This window comes from Mauremys mutica, chromosome 3 (genome assembly GCF_020497125.1).
Source record: "Mauremys mutica isolate MM-2020 ecotype Southern chromosome 3, ASM2049712v1, whole genome shotgun sequence".
Classification (NCBI taxonomy): Eukaryota; Metazoa; Chordata; order Testudines; family Geoemydidae; genus Mauremys; species Mauremys mutica.
Window position 1 is genome coordinate 66,181,729 of NC_059074.1, and position 21,796 is coordinate 66,203,524.

The 21,796-nt window shown below is 47.0% G+C and overlaps 1 protein-coding gene across 11 annotated transcripts in view; it reads left to right on the top strand.

Moving 5' to 3' along the window:
* The window catches only part of MRAP2 (melanocortin 2 receptor accessory protein 2), a 64,385-nt gene that overhangs the window by 35,808 nt on the left and 6,781 nt on the right, over positions 1-21,796 (top strand). For 10 of the 11 annotated variants that reach the window (XM_045008874.1, XM_045008873.1, XM_045008876.1 and 7 more), the window contains 2 exons: positions 2,265-2,398; positions 17,005-17,104. In XM_045008874.1, coding sequence (XP_044864809.1) covers positions 2,272-2,398; positions 17,005-17,104 — 227 coding nt within the window. In that variant the 5' untranslated portion in view covers positions 2,265-2,271. Of the gene's footprint in view, positions 1-2,264; positions 2,399-13,821; positions 14,016-17,004; positions 17,105-21,796 lie in introns of those variants that run through there. The other variant, XM_045008880.1, reaches the window with a different exon arrangement.

Below are 21,796 nucleotides of genomic sequence, written 5' to 3' on the forward strand. Positions count from 1 at the left end.
GGCTCAGGCCCTATGGAGCAGGGGCTGAGCAGCAAATACAGTACAGTGGGCTCAGGCCCTATGGAGCAGGGGCTGAGCAGCAAATACAGTACAGTGGGCTCAGGCCCTATGGAGCAGGGGCTGAGCAGCAAATACAGTACAGTGAGCTCAGGCCCTATGGAGCAGGGGCTGAGCAGTAATAAACAGTACAGTGGGCTCAGGCCCTATGGAGCAGGGGCTGAGCAGCAAATACAGTACAGTGAGCTCAGGCCCTATGGAGCAGGGGCTGAGCAGTAATAAACAGTACAGTGGGCTCAGGCCCTATGGAGCAGGGGGTGAGCAGTAATAAACAGTACAGTGGGCTCAGGCCCTATGGAGCAGGGGCTGAGCAGTAATAAACAGTACAGTGGGCTCAGGCCCTATGGAGCAGGGGCTGAGCAGCAAATACAGTACAGTGGGCTCAGGCCCTGTGGAGCAGGGGCTGAGCAGCAAATACAGTACAGTGAGCTCAGGCCCTATGGAGCAGGGGCTGAGCAGTCAATACAGTACAGTGAGCTCAGGCCCTATGGAGCAGGGGCTGGGCAGCAAATAAACCGTACAGTGAGCTCAGGCCCTATGGAGCAGGGGCTGAGCAGTCAATACAGTACAGTGAGCTCAGGCCCTATGGGGCAGGGGCTGAGCAGCAAACGAACAGTACGCATATAGGCCCAGGTCCTCGCCTGGGTGAGGGGGAGAACTGCCACCCGTGAGAGGGGTGGCAGGGGGGACACAGGCCCGCCCACTCCACTGTGTCCCAGCCCGGGGCCCTAACAGCGGCTATCACTGCCGCTGGTCAGTGGGGTCCTGACCGCAACACACTGACATCGGGACCTCTGTATCTGTAGCCTGACAGGGGTCGGCTACCCCCGGGCTACTTTCCATCTCCCCCTCAGCGCCTACCTCATCAGTCGCACTGGATCCAGGCCAGTCGAGCTGCATAGGTTCCTCGGGACCGGGGCTTGGGGGCAGGTCCGGTAGCTCCTCCGGATAGTCCGGCCAGGTGTGCTCAGGCGGCTCCTCCGGGTAACAGCAGGGGCGGAGAGGCTCCAGCGGCTCCTCTTTGTAGTGGGCGCGGGGGAGTTCCAGCGGCTCCTCTGGGTACCGGTCGCGGGGAAGCTCCGATGGTTCCTCGTTGTACCGGGCGCGAGGGAGCTCTGGCCAGTCAGGACAGCTGCTGCGGGCCCCGGCGGGTTCCCAGTCAGGAGCTCCTGCCGGCACGTCTGCTCCCGGCGGTGGCTGGGCTCTGACTGAGCTCTGGCGGCCGGCTTTTCTACTTCCTGTCCCGCCCCTTGACTTCCGGGGGGCGGGGACTGGTGGTGGTGGCTCCACCCACTTGGGTGTTTGTAAGGGAGCTCCCTCCTCAGGGCAGGAGGGGAGCCACACCGACTCACTACAGGGCCATAATGTGAAAACTGAACCTGTTTTCCTTCCCATCTGAAGAAACTTCCCTCCCACTCTACAATATTTAGAACTGATCAGGAATTTTCCTTCAGAATGATTATTAGGCTTGATTTTATATTTTCTTGTTGTAGAGACTTACCAAAAACAAAGCCTGGTGCAATTGAGACTTGGTCTACGCCAGGCTAAAATTTAGGTCTGCTTGCCTACATTGCTCAGAGGTGTGAACAGTTCCTAAGCTCTAGTGTAGGAACTGCTAGGTCAATGGAAGAACCTAGCTACTGCCTCTTGAGGGGGTAGGTTTACTATAGTGACAGAATCTGTCTCTCTGTCTACACCATAGAGCCATAGCTGCAACTGTGCCATTGTAGTGCTTGTAATGTAAACATACCCTAAGACTACACTCCCTAAACCTCTGGGCTCCCATTCCCATGACTGATGAGCATTTGTATTTACTGTATTCGGCCTAGAGGAGGCATGGTCTATGTGACTGATGTGCTCTGGTACTTTTATCAGTTAATAGGAACATTTGTGGAGGTCCTCATATATTCCACCTTTCTATTAAAAGGAAGCTCTTTGCAGGTTGGTGATTGGCCTGGACAAGGGATAGAGTAGGGAAGGAATGGGATGGAACATGATGACTCTGTCTGAAGGAGTGGTGGAATTGGCTTTGAAAGGAACAGGTGGGAGATGGCCCTTTATGCAAGGGTGGCACACTGCCTATGAAAGGGACAGAGGAGGGGGAAAGCCAAAAGATGGCACATGATTATAAAAATGTATAAAGACATTGCTAGAAATATTTCTATATACTGACATGCTTTGTGTTCACATTTTATATATCTGTACAGGTCAGCGATGTCTGCCCATAGGTTAATTTCCAACCGAACATCTCAACAGGCTTTATCTAACTCTGATTACACTTGGGAGTATGAGTACTATGAGTATGGACCAGTTTCCTTTGAAGGACTGAAAGCTCATAAATGTAAGTCCTATCTGGCAGTTCTGTATTCTATGCTTTGAAGTTCCTGGTGTATTCTTAATGGATAGCTTTTCAAAAATCTTTTTCTGTGAATTGATTATCCCACACACAGCTCCTTGAATTAATAGCATCTTTGATTTATCTTTGTTGAAGTATTTTTTTTCTTATTCATATCAGTACCTTGGGATATCCTGGATACCAGTTCTTTGGTTCAAATGAAATTTCCCCATACTTCATGATGCACTGCAACATCCAGTTGCTTTATGGAGAAGAAAAAAGTTCTCACTGATAAGAAAAGAAACATGGCTGCTTTGTTCTTGTTAAAATATGTTAATGAAAAACTATTAACATTAAAACAAATTTAGAAAATTCTCTTCAGGTGAGACCTTTATCATTATATGTTTGCTAATAGTCGTGAGCATTAAAACAAGTATATGTAAATAAGAAAAGATCAAACAAGTATGTAAGGCTCTCAAGGGTTCAGGGGATGGGAATAGAATACAGAGATCTGACTTACTGATAGTGATAGATGTTGCCCTCTGAAAGCTATTTGGTGGCTTGTGTCAAAGATATTGGGTGGTGTCAGGTAGTTCCCATTGTCCATGTCAGCATCATAATCTGCACTGCTTGTTATAAATCAATTATATAAAACAAATAGAGGGAACTTTTTTAAATTTTAGAATTACTTTATAGTCTACAAACCATAGGTTTGTATTTAGTCATTAGTCAGAAGGCTCAAATTCACCATAAACGATTGTAATTATAATTAAGTAGTGGCGGATAGGGAGACTAGTCCGTTCCGGACAGCATGCTGACTCAGTATGAAATGTCATGTATTTCATATTTATGCAGTTGTCATCAGAATGGAATCAGTGTCCTTTGTGTTCTACTGTCTTACTGTATAATGTATTTTGAAACATTATTTGATAAATAGGAATATATCAAGGTAAGGAGCTGTATAGTAGGCTATTGCAGAGCTCTGCATTAGGTTTGTTATTAATTAACATTTTTAATTATATGGAGTGGGCTAAACCACATGCTTATTCCCATATTATGCTCATGTGAAAGTTGTTAACCAGCAGTTCAGACAAAAAAAATCATATAAAGGTGTAGCAGAGAGGTTAGAAATAAAATTAGTTTCAACTTGAACAAATACAAGGTAGTACAACTGGGAAACATACAAAATCTATTCAGTGGACTTAATTCTGATATTCCTGGTGATTTTGCAGTATCTGACTCATGCTTGGGCATACTGTAATTCCCGATGATTCTTGACACTATTGCGTAGAGAAAAGTCCTAGAGGCTTAAAGTTCTTACATGAAGAGAAAGTAGGTTTTAATGGCAACTCAACTGTATTCAGTAGAATTCCCCGTCTGGCCAGGAAATCAGCTGCAAGACAGGTAGAATTTTAAGGCTACAGGACCGTATTGCAGAGCTAAAATATGCACTAGGTTCTTGCCCACTTCAGGAAAAGCTTCTGAATGGGCACACCCATGTGCTGCAAAAGCAACATTAATGTGGGTGCATGGGGGCCTCAAGATAAGAGTAGGTGTTTTGGTATTACAGTGTTGAGGGCCATATAAGTACCTGGGTGCAGTGATGAGCTGCCAAAATCTTAACAACCGGTTCCCTATAAAAAGTTCTGATTTAAGGGAGGGGAGCGGGGGAGGGACCAGGGGAGAGATCCTCATGGGGCCGGAGGCCCCTGCAGGGCCTGGGCCAATTGCCCCACTTGCCCCCTCCCCTCTCCTCTGGCCAGTCCTGGAGCTTGAAGCAGCCACCCCCCACCCCCACCTTGCAGGGCCATTCAAAAAGTGGCAGCAGGACGACTCCAGAGCTCAGCTGAGCTGCCCAGCTGGTGCCGGCGGCTGGCCACGCTGCAGCTGGGGGGAAGCGGGGAAAGGGCTGGGGGAGCCTCAGCCTCCCCAGCTGGGAATCCTGGGAGCAACAGGATGGTCCGGCCCACAGACCAGAGTTCTTTGCCCACCCCCTGGCCCTTTAACAACCGGTTCTCCACGGAGGTCTAATTTTAGCAACCGGTTCTTGAGAACCTGTGGGAACCTGCTCCAGCTCACCACTGTCTGGGTGGATGGATGCCAAAGTGTCAAACAAAACTTGTTTGCCAGGGAATATAAACAACTTTAAAGGGAGAGGGCTATACCTGAACTTGCATTTCAGCCTTAATTAAACATGCTTCACTGTGCCTGCTGTCATTGTCAGACCCTTATGACTCATTATGACTATAACAATGTTTAAAAGGGAACTGGATAAATTCATGGTGGCTGAGTCCATAAATGGCTATTAGCCAGGAAAGAATGGTGTCCCTAGCCTCTGTTCGTCAGAGGATGGAGATGGATGGCAGGAGAGAGATCACTTGATCATTGCCTGTTAGGTTCACTCCCTCTGGGGCACCTGGCATTGGCCACTGTCGGTAGACAGATACTGGGCTAGATGGACCTTTGGTCTGACCCGGTACGGCCGTTCTTATGTTCTTATTTGGTTTTTATTTTTTAAAGACTAGATATTTGACAAATGTAGGTTCTTAAAGATATCTCACTTTAATCATGTTCTTCCTAATTTGTATTCCATTCATCCAGAGACTGATCCTGAAGGTACTGATTTTGAAGATTTGCTACATTATCACATTTAGTCACATATTAGACAAAAGTAAAAGAGGCGAGATATAACTGATAGTTGCCTCTGGGTCTCAGACAGTCTAGCAGCACAGACCTTTGCTGAGCTCTATTTAAACTAATTATCATGAATGACATGGCAAACCAGCTGGTTTCACTGTCAGATATTTTATGAAGTTCTTGGGTAACTAATTCAGCTCAATTTAAATTAACTTTCAGTTGCCATAGGCACCTGTCTTTAGTGTGTGTCAAAGCAACCCAGTGTTTTGATAATACCAAATGTATAAATGGGACCCAATCGTGTGGCCCTGATTCAGTTGGGATGGTAATGGATGAAATTCCTTTGAAGTACTGGTGAAAAGTGGACACAACTCCATTGACTTCAGTGGAATTGCATCCACTTTCTCCAATACTGAATTGTGTCCACTGACACCTGAAGGAACTTTTGAGTGATTAAGGGCTGAAGGATCTTCCCTGACCTTTGTAGCCCTACACTTTAGTTGATTCTGGAAGCATGGCAGGACTATGTGAATGCAACAGTTTGACAAGAATGCAGGGTAACTTTAGCTCCTTTTCTCCCTTGCCCTGCATAGGGCTGCAGGAGGGAGAGAAGTGGAAAGACATGATGATGATGATGATGATGGTTCCATTCTCAAGTGGTTAGTGAACCCTAACCTGCGGAAGCGTTTGGTTGTGTATGTGTTTGATAATGGTAACTTGATTTATACTGATAAAGATTTGCTCCTGCTGTTTCATCTGTGGTGAATCATGTAATTTACAAGCATTGTATTAAGATCATGTTTAGGTTTAATTTATTTTTCATCTGTTTCCTCCAGCTCTTACTAGAGGCGGGACCCAATTTATGAACCTGAACTTTTCATAGGTGCTTCCATTCTAACCTCCTTTTTCAAAGTAATAACTTTTACGTTTCAGCATGAAATCTTCCCAGTGTTGGTTTCTGCCCAAAGGTGGATTTATATGGAAAGTTCAAGCACCCTCCTACCCCCCAAAAAAAAACCCAACCAAAAAAAAACCCCAGCCTTTTTTTGAGTAACTAAAGGTGGTGCTGCAGGATGTCCCAGTTAATGGGAGTAGTTTTCAGAGTTACCACTGCCTTAAGAAGAATTAGAGAGCGGACTGGATTAATGCTTTCTCTGGCACCTTTCCTCTTTTTTCATTAGTTTATTAATAGTGATAGCTGTTAGAGCTGGTTACAATGAGCTAGTTATCTTTTGGTGAAGGAGGAGACCTATCGTGGGAACAGTTATATATTGAATTCATACTAATGTGATCGATTCCAAACAGTGATCATAGCCAAATTAATCTAGAAATCTTGATGTTATTAGCAGATAGGCTATATTTGAATATCCTGGAGCATTACGCTATGAAAAATGGATGCCAACTGTGGTATGCCTGCCAATTTGCTTACCTGTGGTCTAAAGCAATATGGAATTTAAACAGTTCTTTGCATGGAATATATTAATAGGAGTCATGATCACCCTCATGCCAGGTGGCTGTTAATAACTGTGGATACTAATAACAAATGGTTTAATGGAATCTTTTTAATGGTAGTGAGGAATTTGTCCTCTTTCAAGGTAGTAGCAGAAGTTGTGGGAGGTAACAATGGTGTGATTAAATCTTTGCCAGATCCTTTTGTAAGGTGTGCTAAGTGTTTTCTCTTGTAACCCACAGTGAGGGTGCTTTTAAGCTCTCAGACATACCCAATCCCATTATCTCCCTCCTTCCCCTCAAAAAAATTCTTTTAATTTGATGACTGCCAAATTTATCAGCCTTTTTAACTAAGATGTCTGTCTTGCAGTTCCCTTTTAATGCAAGATACCTTATTGATCCTTAAGTGTTAAGTTTTGCCTGCATTGAGTTGGGTACAAAATGTGAAACTGTAAACAAAAGGAGTAAATACCGTATTGTTCGAGTATAGGCCGCTCCTGATTATAAGCCGCACCCTTAAAGTTTGGTGCTATTTTAAAAAAAATAAATTTTTAACTTCTTTTAACTTAAAGAAAATATACACATTAGTAGAACAGTAAAACAGTATTTTATTTAATGAATAGGAAGACATGTACCAGTATTTTTAACACTTTTAACACTTTTGGTAGTCCTGCTTTTGACGGCATATGTTATATACTCTGAAATATTGAAAACTACCGGTATTTTGTAGTTATACTGTAAATAAAGAAGGGAAAAGGAATGGACAACAAGGAGACTGATGGGAACAGTTCTCACCCTCTCCCCTGCACAACAATCAACAACATTAGCAAATGTTCTTAAGTCATCCCTCTGAGAAATTTTAGTCACTTTCACTGCCTGTCTCTCCATCAATACCGGTATCTGCTCAGGTTTTCATCACTACTTCCAATGCTTTCTACATCACTCCCACTGTTTTCTTCATCATTCTCCTGATCCACTTCTTTCTGATCTTCCCACAATACATCATCTTCACTACCATCCAATGCATTTGACAGGCAACATTTTTTGAATCCTTTGATGATTGATTCTGAAGATATCATTGCCCACGCAGAAATAATCCACTGACACAGCAAAGCCACTGATGGTTTCTTAATTTTGCCGCTTTGTGTGAGGGCATGATCTCCAGCCACAAGCCATTCAGAATACTGCTGCCGTAGATGGTCTTTAAATGGCTTGTTGACAACAACATCAAGCACTTGGAGTTGGGATGTCATACCCCCTGGTATTACTACCAGATCTGATTTCAAGGATGCAGTCTTACTTTTTACATCAGGTGTTAAATGTCCTTTAAATGCATCCAATACCAGCATTGCTTTTTTTGCAAGAAGAGCGCCAGGCCTACTCTTCCAAACAACTGATAGCCAATCATTCATCAGCTCCTTGCTCATCCATCCCTTTTCATGACATCTGACAATTAAGCCTCTTGGAAGACTTTCCTTAGGCATAGTTTTCCTTTTAAGTATCACATAAGGTGTCAGCTTTTGACCATCAGCTGTAAAAGCTAACATTGCTGTGATAAGTAATTTTTCATTGCCTGTGGTTCTCATAAGAATGGATTTTGCTCCTTTTTGATCCACGGTTGTATTACTTGGCATATCAAAGAAAACGGGAGTTTCATCGGCATTTCCAATTTGGCTCAATGGATAGTTGTGCTTTTTCCTGAGCTCTATGACATACCGTTGGAATGCAAGCAGCTTTTCATTGAAGTCAACAAGTAGTCTTTGTGCAAGTGTTGTCCTGCGTCTTAGAGAGAGGCCATTTCTGAGCATAAATCTACGGCAGCATCCAAGGCTTGCTTTAAATTCATGCCTGGGAATTTTTAATTCACTGGCAATTTCTAATGCCTTCAATTGTATGATTTTTCGGTTGACAGGCATTCCATTTTTTCTTTGCTCTTGAATGAAGGGAAGCACTGCTGCATCAACTTCACAATACCTGCCTTTCTTAGGCCCTCTGAACGATTTCCTCGTAGAAGCCGAGTTTTCTAGTTTCTTCTGCATCAGCTTCCATCTACATACATTTTTCTCATCTACGTCGTATTTTCTGACAGCTTCCCTATTGCTTGTTTGTTCAGCGTATTTTAAGACTTTTATCTTAAAGTTTGAATCGTAACTTCGCCTTTTCCCTTGGCTGGTTGAATTTCGAATCTCCACATGATCAGCCATATTGGTATTTTAAGTTAGCCCCTGTACAAAAAAAACCACAACCTCATCCTCAACTCTCAGCCCCCTCACCCTCTTAGCCCCCTCTCATTTACACGGCCCTTCCTTACCCTCTTAGCCACCTTCTTATTCTCTCAGCCTACCTCTCCCTCACACAGTGCCCACTACTCACCCTATTAACAACCTCCCCTCAGCCCCCTTCTTCATCACACAACCCCCTCCTCACCACTTATCTCACGTTGTGTCACAGCCGATAACCCGCTCTCAACTTAAGCCCCTCCCACTCCCTTTATTCACCCCCACAGTGAACTGCTCACAAGTATGGTAAATACCGGTACCGTAAATACAAGAATCATAAAAACCAAAGACTCATAGAATCATCTGATCTAATATTGACCGCTGGAAATACCGGTACTTGTATACCATATACCATATCCTCCAGAGATAATACTGGTAAAAGTAAACAAACGCCCTCGGCTCCCAAGTCAGCGTGCAGAGCTATGGATACCTCACAGGGACGTAATGCTCCCAAGTCAGCATGGGGAGCTACGGATGCCTCACAGGGACATCATACCGGTAACTTGTGGGCTTCTCCAGCAGTGGTGTGTTGGCGTGGTGGCTCCTGTCCGGCTGTGTCCCAGATCTTCCGGTTGAACTCGCTGCTCCAGTTGGTGTTTTTTGAGTGGGGGGTCGTGGTCATCATCCCTGCAGGGGCTTCGGTTGTCGGCGGTGGCCGGCGGGGTCTCAAGAAATCCTGGTGTGTGCCCGAACCCCTCCCTCTAACACAGGCCTGCACAACTCGTTAAGTGGCGAGGGCCACATTCCTCCAAAGAAAACAGCTGAGGGCCGAAACCTCCCAGCCTGAGGAAACACCCCGCCCCAGGGCCGCCCAGCCCTGCGGAAACAAACCCTCCTTCCCCAGCGCCGCCCCACCAAAACAGCTGTGGGCCAAAAAGGAAGGTTGGGGGTGGGGAGGTGATACTTTATTTTAAATCAACCAGGGGCTCCCAGCTAAAGAGGTGGCTGGGAGCCCTCAGGGTCAAATTAAAGGGCCCAGGGCTCCGGCGGCTGGGGGAACCCGGCAGGGCCGGCTCTAGGTTTTTTGCTGCCCCAAGCAAAAAAAAATTTGGCTGTCCCCCTTCCCAGCCCTGGGCTCCCCCGGTACCCTCCTGCTGCCCCAGTCCTGGGCTCTCCCCCCACCCACACCCCCTGCCACCCCAGCGCTGGGCTTCCCCCTTTCCTCCCCACCAGTGCCCTCCTTCCACCCTGCTGCTGCCCCAGCCCTGGGCTCCCCCCCACCAGTGCCCCCCCACACCTCCTGCCACCCCAGCCCTGGGTCACTGGTAACTCGCTCCCAGGGCGGGTCATTCAGCCGGAATTTTGGATGTGCACAAAACACAGACAGGATTGGTTCCCATATGGTTACAGAGCTGCAGTAAAGTGGAACAATTTTCAGCTTGTGTGATTGGAGGATATCTGGATGCATATTATAAGACTGTCCTCCATAAATGAGGAAAAGTTGAGGTGCCTTTATTATTCTTTTGTTCCACTCTTTCTTTCTATGGGGAATTTGCCAATGCAATATCACTGTCTTCCTTTCAAACAAACAAAAAGGCAATGGCTTTTGAAAATAGCAATTCCAGTCCTAATAAGCATTTCTTGCTCAATTTTATCCTACTTTTTCTACAGCAAGTTACAGTGGATCAGTATATTTGATTTGGGAGAAATGAAGTAAAAGCTGCCCAAACCGAGCTTGAGCACTCATGAATTTTGAGGTGTTCAAATCTGGAAGGCAGGTGCTGGGGATGGGAGAGGGCTGTGGGCTCCATGGGGGAGCATGGCAGCAACTGTCTGGAGCTGCACTGAGCCAGACACGCTGGTCTGAGTGGCACAGTAAGCGGTTTGGGGGTTGGAGAAGGGGTAGGGGGTTCCGGGGGGCAGTCAAGGGACAGGGAGCGGGGGGGTTGGATGGGGCAGAGGTTCGGAGGGGCAGTCAGGGGACAGGCAGCAATTGGATAGGCATGGGAGTCCAGGAGGTTTATCAGGGGACAGGTAGGGGGTGGGGTCCTGGGGGGAAATTGGGTGGGGTCTCAGGAGGGGGCAGTTGGGGACAAGGAGAAGGCAGGCTTAGATAGGGGCTGGGGTCCCAAGGGGCAGTTAGGGGCAGGGGTCTCGGGAGGGGGTAATCGGGGGACAAGGACCAGTGGTGCTTAGATAGGGGGTGGCGGTCCTGGGGGGCAGTGGGGCAGAGGTCTGGGGAGGGGGCAATCAGCGGCCAGGGGCTGGGATTCAAAGGGCTCTGGGCTCCCTGCCCCTGCGGGCAGCGCAGAACCCTCTGATTCCTGGCAGCGGCTGGGATTTAAAGGGCTCTGGGCTCCCCGCGGCTGCAGGCAGCCCAGAGCCCTATGACTCCTGGCCACGGCTGGGATTTAAAGGGCTCTGGGCACCCTGCCCCCGCGGGCAGCGCAGAGCCCTCTGACTCCCGGCCACGGCTGGGATTTAAAGGGCTCTGGGCTCCCCGCGGCTGCAGGCAGCCCAGAGCCCTATGACTCCTGGCAGCGGCTGGGATTTAAAGGGCTCTGGGCACCCTGCCCCCACGGGCAGCGCAGAGCCCTCTGACTCCCGGCCGCGGCTGGGATTTAAAGGGCTCTGGTCTCCCTGCCCCTGCAGGCAGCCCAGAGCCCTCTGATTCCCCGCCGCGGCTGGAATTTAAAGGGCTCTGGTCTCCCTGCCGCAGCGGGCAGCCCAGAGCCCTCTGACTCCCGGCCGCGGCTGGGATTTAAAGGGCTCTGGTCTCCCTGCCCCTGCAGGCAGCCCAGAGCCCTCTGATTCCCCGCCGCGGCTGGAATTTAAAGGGCTCTGGTCTCCCTGCCGCAGCGGGCAGCCCAGAGCCCTCTGACTCCCGGCCACGGCTGGGATTTAAAGGGCTCTGGTCTCCCTGCCGCAACGGGCAGCCCAGAGCCCTCTGATTCCCCACCGCGGCTGGGATTTAAAGGGCTCTGGGCTCTCCGCGGCTGCAGGCAGCCCAGAGCCCTCTGATTCCCGGCCGCGGCTGGGATTTAAAAGGCTCTGGGCTCCCCACGGCTGCAGGCAGCCCAGAGCCCTTTGATTCCCTGCCGCGGCTGGGATTCAAAGGGCTCTGGACTGCCCGCTTTTTGCAACATCCCGATTGTAGGCCGCACCCCTAGTTTAAAGACTTACATTAGGGGAAAAAAGTGCGGCCTATACTCGGGACAATACGGTATTTTAATTGAAGATGGGCCCCAATACAAAAACCTGGATATCCGCACACCTGCACGTTAGTAGGTGGTGAAGTGGGAATTCTGACTGACACTCAAATATCAGTAGCCCCATCTCTGTAATGAACTGGGTTGGAACCCTTCTGAGCATTATGGCTTTCAGAGCCAGCTCTGAACGTTGCAGCCTGGACTTGTCTCTAATTTTAATTTCCTAGTTCCTAGAATATGTATCTGTCGGTTGGGACTTTCTGTTACAAATTACTAAAAGATGCTAAGTGACCAGGCTTTCTCACGCACCTTAAAATATGTGGCCAGATTCAACTTTTTGTATATCAGTGCAACCCCAGTGAATTCACCGAGGTTACAGTGGTACAACTGAGCGCCGAATTTGGCCATTAGTCACTTAAATTGTGTATATATGATTCATGGTGTCAAGATGTAGCAGTCAGCGAAGGAGCACTGTGCCTTCTGGCAGATGCAGATAAAGAAGCAAATTTGGAACAACTGTTCATTCTCTCTGCATCTTGAGATTGATGGGTGAAGCCTTCTCAATGGAATGCTACAGCATTAAAGGTATTATGAGAGTGTAAAGGGATGTAAGAGAAGGCAGGCAAGGGTAGTGGCTCTGATACACTCGAATTCTTCTTTTTGTGTGATTGAGGGGGATGTCCTCCATTTTAAAATGGCTTAGCTTGCATATGTGCGGTGTAGCTGGGGGACCAGAAAAGGGGAGAATATCTAGTAAAACAGGAAAAATCTTATCCCAAAGTGATAATGCAATTGAAAGCCCTGCAGGCTTCCTAGAGCAATTATTTAGCATTGCGTTACTTTTCACTACTCCCAGTTGGGTGAAGGGAACAATATATTTTTTGCAACTACTGATTAAATTTGGAAAGCGTATGTAGAAATCCTCCAGGCAACTGGCATCTGTATTTTAACCACTGTTCAGCTTTAGGTTTCCATAAATATTCATCACTTTCCAAACAGCAATTCAGTTTGAAATCGCTTTTATATAAAGTCATGCTTGTACTGTTAATGCTCTGTCTGTTTTCCTTCATTTTTTCCTCTGTATTTAAAATCCACGGAACTGGAGTCTGGTTATATCGCCACTCATTGGGGGACATTAACAGCTGCAAGCGTTGAAGATTTTTGGCGTATGTGCACGTGCTGCGGCCTTTGAGCTAGATCATCTAACTGAGGCTCAAAGCGGCAGATCCACCACAGTGATTAAGAAGCCAATGGGAACTGTTTACTTGGAGCGTCTGCAGGCACGGAGCCCTGCAGGAAGTTCCCATTGGCTGGGAACGGCAAACCGCGAACACTGGGAGCTGAGGGGCTCCGTGCCTGCAGACGCTCCAAGTAAATAAAACATCCCGATCCACCAGCGGCTTACCCTGATGGGCCGGGAGCCAATGTTTTCCGACCTCTGCTATATTTTAAAAGCTGGCATTACAAGAAACACTCAGAAGTTTTGCTAGAATTATTTTAATGTAATCTAACGAAAAACCTGTTATAATAACTGAACAAATATGTATTCACCTTCAAAGTTACATTCAATATTTAAAATCAGTAAATGGATATTTAAAACAAGTTAAGTCTCATATTGTGCTAAGTTAACAAGTCTTAAATTCTTTCAAAGTCTGAATCAGTCTCTGATTCACCAAACAGTTCATTACACTCAGCTTCAGTCACAGCTGCACCTGCATTGTCATCATAGATGTCGGCAGTGTCTTCTTCCAACTCAGGTTCCTTCTTATCATCAGCCTCTGTTGTGTCATCATCAAATATGGCATCATCTTCTGACTCATCGAGTGCATTGCTGATACAGCATATCCTAAATGATTTTTCTACCATTTCTGAGGGAATGGACATCCACGTGTCCTTGATCCACTGGGCGACCAGATTGATTTCGGGCTTCATTAGATTCCCACCTTTTGTCAACTTTGTCATGCCTGAGCACATCCATTAAAGGGTTTAAAGGGTTTGTTCAGGCAGACATCAAGCCAATGGGAACTGTTTACTTGGAGCGTCTGCAGGCACGGAGACCCACAGCTCCCAGTGTTCGCGGTTAGCCGTTAACTGAAGTTAAGCCCCCCGGTATTACAGCCAAAGTCGTTTTCATATTTTTGGCCACATTTTTCACTTCATCCGTCTTGTGTGCCCTGAACATGTCCCAAACGAGCATAGCAGGTTTCTTGAAAAGTGCTCCTGGTCTCTTATTCAATACTTTTTCCAGCCATTCAATAGTCCCACTTTCATCCATCCATCCCTTTTCATGTGCATGTATGACGACATCAGCAGGAAATTTCATGTTTTGAGGCAAGGTTTTTCTTTTAAAAGGAACAACAGGAGGGAGCTTTGATCCATTTGTCAAACATGATAAAACCACTGTAAAATGGATTTTTTCATAGCCAGTGGTTTTAATTAAAACTGTTTTTTCACCAACACCAGTTACTGTTCTGTTGCTCAGGAGATCGAATGTCACTGGTGTTTCATCCATATTTCCTATTTGTGACAGTTCAAATGCATATTCCTTTTGATATTTTATAATAAAGCTTTGGAAAGATTCGATTTTTTTCTTCCAGATCTCTAGGCAGTTTTTGCGCTATCTTTGTTCGCTGACGAAGATGGAGACCATGACGATTCATGCAGTGAATACACCAACCCGCTGATGCGACAAAAATTGACAGCTTTACTGACTTGTATTTGTCGTCTTTCGACATTTGCAGAGCACGCAGACGAATTCCAGTTCTGGTGACAATGTACCCATTTTGTCAATTTTCAACAACACAATTATTGAGATCTTTCTCTAGTTCAGGAAATGAAGCACACCTCGTTGGACATTTTTTCTTGCTTCTTAGCATGTCTTTTAGTGTTTTATTTTTTTGCCATTCTCTTAATTGCTTCTCATTGATACATAATTCACGAGCAGCGGCACAATTATTGTTTAAGTTTGAACACTGCATGATAAAACCTTTTTCTTTTGATTTCACTGTTCATTTTAAATACTACTATGAAAATAGATTATTATTATTATTGTAGTTATAGATTTTGAAGGACTTTATATAGGAATGTCACCTGCTTTATCACTGTCAAATTATTATTGTTCTTTGTTTATTTCAGAGCAGCCCTGTAGATTGGCATATCTGTAGGGATAACAGGCTATTTCAATTTTATTAGAGATTCCATTGATTCTGCATGTTATATTTTCATATTGGCTCGAGACTTATGAGGTCCATTTCAAGCCAGTCTAGTCCACTAAACAAAGCCTTTGCAACTTTAAAAGGCTGCAGTATTGACATCAGTAAATGAGTTGGCAAACTTTGGCTCCCGGCCTGTTAGGGTAAGATGCTGATGGGACATTTTGTTTACTTGGAGCATCTGCAGGCATGGAGCCCCATAGCTCCCGGTGGCCACGGTTCGCCGTTCCCAGCCAATGGGAATTTCCCACAACTCCCATTGGCTGGGAACGGCAAACCGCAGCCACAGGGAGCTGACGGGCTCCATGCCTGTAGATGCTCCAGGTAAACAAAACAGCAATGTATTAGCTATTCAATTCAATGATTCCACAGAACTTAAAATCATCAAATTTTGGTGTAGACCCATTTATAAGCCGCTCTTTGATGCGTCATTTTTTTACCAAAAATATTCAGCTTATGAATGAGTATATACAGTAAATACAATTACACTGTGTTAAAATATTGTTTAATTTGCAATTTTTAAAAGCACTTTAATGTTAGGAAAAGCCAAATTTACAATTGCCTGTGCAGGCTTAATTCTGCCTCTTTGTGCATCCAGCCTGTGCATTGAATGAGTCAGGGGTCCTGTGGATGAAAAAGTGATCATGTAATTAAACATTTTATCATCATGCATATATATGCACAGGGAGTGAATTAAGGTTGGCAACAAGAGAGGGCTATTATGTTGGGGTGGCGGTCACTACGACCATGGGCTGGGTCTTGGGATGGTTGTGGGGAGCCTGGCCTGGTGTTCACATGCTCTTTCCCCCCATCCCCCATGTGAGCTGGGGGAGCACCTGCCCAATAGGTTACCCCAGAGGAGGTGTGGACAACTGGGGCCAGTCTGGGGGTTGGGGGGATCCTGGCCCAGCTGTCTTCCTCTTATTCCAGTAGCTCTTTGGTGTGCTCAGTACAGCATGTGGTGCTGCTGCTGCTGCTGCTTTGGCAGTGCTGCAAGCCCCACTTAGAATGTTGTCTTTTAGTAGTAGTTCTGGCAGGTTGCCAAAAATTTCCTAAGGCACATCAGAGAGAAGGGGAAATGACGATTTCTTAGCAAAAATTGAATGGATTTTGAGACGACAAACAGGTGCTTCTGTAGTTTGAGGGCATTCTCCCTGTCAGGTATCAAAGGCCTGCTGAAAACTATGAAAGTGTGAGATGTCCTGATTTTTGGGTCTGTCTTATATAAGCTCCTATTTCACCCCACCCCCTGTCTTGATTTTTCACACTTGCTGTCTGGTCACCCTAGTATGAGAGCTTCTTAAAGAAATCGTTGTAAGAATCCTTTTTTAATGGAAAGTGTTAGGTAAGTTAAATATAGGGGTTGCTCTCAGCGCCTGTTACCATAATGCTGTGCATTTAATTCACTTATTGCTCTATCCACTACCTGTTTTTGACCAAATAGCATTTCTAGTTATTCCAATCAATTATGACTATTGAGTACAGCCACAATAACACACAAATTGGCTGTAATTAAGCACTAATGATAGCAGTACAGGGCACTTGCTGGAGACTGAGTGGCTGGGAGGAGTTCAAGAACCTAGGATGCCAAACATTGGCCTGTCCTGAGGTTTTATTGCTATAAAAGTGGAAATTAAATAAAGAATTGTTTCTGCATTCAGTGCTGTGCATGCTTGGTGTATCTGATGCTGAATTAATCACTTTTATATCCATTGGCTTTTTCCAGAGACATAGTGCCTGGTACGTTGGCCGGTCAGGATGTTGAATGTGTCTTGTAATAAGAAACAAAGCCTTTCTGAACTCTGAGTCATGACACATTATGTGGAATGGAACCTGTTTACAAGCGAAGGTGGAATACTAATCAGTTTATTACCTCTCTCCTGCAGATTCCATTGTGATTGGATTTTGGGTCGGTCTGGCAGTTTTTGTCATTTTCATGTTCTTTGTGCTGACCTTGCTGACGAAGACAGGAGCACCGCACCCAGAGTGAGTCTGATCAGAGGCCGACAGCAATGTGATGTGCTGATCAAATGTTTTTCCCATTACAGTGATGGTCCCTTCTATTGAGTTGTTTGTAAAGGGGACACTGTCAAGGCTAAACTGCCCAGAATTTTACCTACTATAAAAAAAGGAGATTTTTTTTAATACTTTCCAGCTGATACTAAAACATCTGCCTATTCAGAAACCGGAGCAGCATAATTTCTAACATCAGTCATCTTTGGCAGACCAGACAACAAATCCAGTGTGCTTGTTTCTGTGTGGTCCCAGGATGTGTTTTGTCAGTGTAGATATTATACCACCATTCTAGTCTGCCTGCCTATTTTGTTCTTGTGACCAGGTTGATGGCACCAAAATATTCAAGCATCTTTGTTTTCAGAATTCATTTGAGAGAGCACTTCTGTATAGAATATTTTAATACCTCCACCTGCTTAGCAAAATCAGTACGCAAGTAGAGAGGAAGGACAGCATAATGAGCATAGGCGCACACTTTCAGCCTAAAAGAAAGATGATAGGCTACATTTTAGGCCTCTGATGAAGTGGGTATTCACCCACGAAAACTCATGCTCCAATACATCTGTTAGTCTATAAGGTGCCACAGGACTCTTTGTTGTATTCCTTTAGAGCAGGCCTGCACAACTCGGAAAGCAGCAAGGGCCATATTACTCCAAAGAAAACAGCTGAGGGCCGACCCCCCCCCCTCCAGCACCGCCAAGCCCCCCTGAAACACAATACACACACCCCCAGTGCCGCCACCCCCCCAAGGACTGCCCACCCTGCAGAAACAAACCCTCCTTCCCCAGTGCTGCCCACCGAAACAGCAGTATTGAATCTTGGTAATATGTTATAGCGAGCCCCTAAGGTAGTATAATTAAGGTAAAAGAAAAATGTCTTTTTGCTAGAAGTAGAATAAGATCTTCCACCAACTTTGTAATCAATTGCCCTATTGAATGAATGAGGTGTGAATGAGGAAGGCGTGGAAGGCAGCACCTCCAGACAGCTGCAACCCTTGGAGAGGGGATGGGAGCCAGACCAGATCAGTAGAATAGGTCAGCCACTGACTCCTCACTCGCCTCCTCAGCCCCCCTCCACACCCCCGGCTCACCTCCTCAGCCCCCGCCACTGCCCACCTCCTCAGCTCCTTCTCCCCCGCCACCGGCTGACCTGCCCCCCCCGCTTGCCTCAGCCCCTCACCACTGCCCACCTGCCTCTTCAGCCCCCCTCCCTCACCCGCCACTTGCCTACTCACCCCCCACGGGCTGCACAGTGAGCCCACGCGGGCCACATGTGGCCCCCGGGCTGCATGTTGTGCAGGCCTGCTTTAGAGGTACATCTACACTGCACACTCCTTTTGGCAGCATATAGAGTACACACATTACGAGCCCCTCAGCACAGGTATAAATAGCGTTGTAGTCAGTGAGGCATGGCTTAGGCACTCCTGAACCGTGTGAGTATGTACACTGCAGGGCTCTGTACTTGCACAAGCAATGCCTCCCCCTGTCTACACTGCTATTTTTAGCAGTATAGCATCCTTTCCCTAATGCACAGAGCTGCCAGAGCCTTTCACCGCTGCAGTGAAAGACTGGCAGGAGAGAGGCAGCTTCAAAAGGCTCAGGCAGCTCCCTCTGCCAGAGCCTTTCACTGGCACATTTGGCTTCACACTGCAGATCAGATGCAGCCTGCTCTTTACTGTGGCATGTAGCTACATATACCCTACGTCAGAGTGGGCAGACTATGGCCCGTGGGTCAGATCCAGCCCATGAGCCATTTTAAGCCAGCCCGGGAGCCACACCATGCAGCTCGTCCCACACCGGCTGGGGCGCTGGGTTGGGGCCGCACCAAGCGGCTCGGCCCCACTGTGGCGCTCCAGCTGGGGCGCAGGGGCCGCACTGTGCTTGAGGTAAGCGCCACTCGGAGCCTGCACCTCTGAGCCTCTCCCCACACCCGAACCCCTCGGTCCCAGCCCAGAGCACCCTCCTGCACCCCAAACCTCTCATCCCCACCCCAGAGCTTTCACCCCCCCCCCACATCCCAACCCCAATTTTGTGAGCATTCATGGCCCGCCATACAATTTCTATTCCCCAATGTGGCCCTCGGGCCAAAAAGTTTGCCCACCCCTGCCCTACGTGCTGCCTAAAGAGGTGTGTAATGTATGGTAATCTAGGTTACATCTACTGCATAAGTCACTGTAAGTGGGGTGCAGTGACAAGAGCAGACGGTTGGGGAAATAGGGACGTGTGGAGGGTGGCAAAATGATACATGAATAAAATGCAGTGTAGATGTAGCCTACGTTAAAGCTGATGTACCTTAATGGCTTCTTCTAAGAAGCTGAAGGGTTACAATCTGATACGGAGGGTTTTAGGAGTTGATGCTTCCCGGGGGTACCCAGAGTTGTGATGCACCTCTCTACCGTATGCACTTAGTGTGGGGCAGCCTTGCTTCTACCTGCTGTGCGTGAGTTCCCCAGCATTACCAGAATCTAACATCACAAGTACTGCCTTCCAGCCATTGCTGTCTCTTCACATGTTAACAGTAGGTGCACTCCAACCCCTAAACATTCCCCGTTACCTTCTACCTTCAGGGGAGGTAAAGAAGCTTGCCCTCAAGAGAGTGAAATTAGATGAAAATACTGATCCTGTGGCTTAAAATGAGAGAGGTGACTGATTCAGCTGAATTTTTTCAATCGTGGTCACCTGATGCTTGGTTCCTATACCTTGGGCCTGCTGATCTGAGAGAGCATCACTCTCCCCATGCTACCATGCCACAGTTGCAGTCAGGAGAGGTGCTGATGCAAGGTTACTGTGGATACAGGGTGCCTGGCAGGATGTTCAGCATAAGGGCCTATGGGTTCTTGAAAGCCATTTAGCCCCTGATCTGAAATAGTCTGGATTTGTTCTTTTTTTATTTTTTATTTATTTATTTTTTTGTGAATCCTGCAGGGCCCCTGTCCTTCATCCGCCTTTTGAACAGAGGCGGGGGATAGAGGTGCTGGCCAAAATATGGGCTGATACCTTTTGATTACGAGTTTCTACTTGGTAAAAGGGGTGAGTTGACTGGCCTGCCTATTTGGTTTATAATTTTAAATAATTTTAGAGCCTGTGTTGCAGGAACATTTTATTCTAAATTGAAAGATTATAAATAAACGAAAAAATAGGTGGCCTGATTTTCAGACATGGTGAGCTCATGCAGACTCCACCACTCAGCACCGATAGATTATGTGAGCTCAGCTCACAAACCACAAGTGAAATAAAAGGCCGTCTCTATGGAGTGAGGTCTCTGTTGTAGTGGATGAGGAATTGGTTGTGAAAGAATCATACTTGCTTTTCTCCTTCTTGAGCACTCTGCCTGCTCCTGCCTAGCTCTTTTCCTTGATTGTTTAGATATTCATAGTGTTTGTCATCTCACATCACTTGCAGATCTCTCTGGACTGTTTCAGTCTCAACTCTGTCCATCTGAAGGTGGTGGTGAAGCTGACTGCACTTTGTTGGAACTGGCAGGGAGGAAAAGGGTAGTGGCGCCTTTAAGAGTCCCCCATCACTTGAGAGTTGGAGGATGGAAAGGCATCACTTGAGCTGGTGGGTGGGCCCATTGGACTCAGGTAACTCACTGGCCCTTGTGCACCTGTGGGAGGGGATCTAAATCCTGTCTCTCCAGTCCTGAGTCCCCTCTCATGCCTGGATGCAAGTGTCCTGAGCAGTTACTTATTCTATAGGGGGTCCAGTTCTCTGATAAACTGAAAGTGGATTTAGGAGAAGGCATCCACTAAAGAAGCTGGGTAATGGGATTGAGGCTTCTAATATCTGGAGACAACCCCCTTTCCCCAGGCCCTTAACTTTCATCTGAGGAGAGGGCAATGGAGTCTCAGTGACTGGCTTGGACCAGCTTTGGAGGGGTGATGGCAGCCCCCTGTCAGGTGGAAATGAGTTATTGCTGGATAGTTCCCAGATGAGTTAATAAAGTTGCAGCCTAGTTAAACCATATCCACACATGCAACAATGGGCTAAGGAGTGTCAGTGTTTTATTTATAACACAAACGAGAGACGTTTTAATCAGTACTAAGTACCAGCGGCCCTTAATGTGTTTTATTTTTTAAATAATTATTTCAACTCTTGTCAGTAGGATACTCCAAAGGGAATTCTGCCCACTACGCAATGCAGAATTTTGCAGAAATTAATGTTGTGTGCACAGAATTTCCTTTCCCTCACAGAAATGGGCTACAGTGCTTCTGGCTGCCACTAGGGGCTGCTGGACCAGGCAGTTCCCAGCTCGCACATAGAAGACATTGCTGGGGGGATGGGAAGAGAGCTAGAGGGTTCTTGGCGGCTGCAGTTCCCGGCATGCCCTGAGGGGAGGAGAGAGCGGTGCAGAGGAAGCTCTGTGCATGACTGGGACTGAGCATCAGGCTGTTTCTCCCTCTGGATCCTTGGGCTCTGAGGTGGGGGGGGTGTGTCTGGGCAAGGGGGGGCTCCTTGGTTGCATTCTGGGATGAAGGGGGTGCAGGTATCTGGGCCGGCTGGGCTCTGGGGGAGAGGGGTTGTGGGTATCTGGCCCCCTGGCTGGGCTCTGGGCAGGGGCGGCTCTAGCCATTTCGCCGCCCCAAGCACGGCGGCACGCCGCGGGGCGCTCTGCCGGTCGCCGGTCCCACAGCTCCGGTGGACCTCCCGCAGACGTACCTGCGGA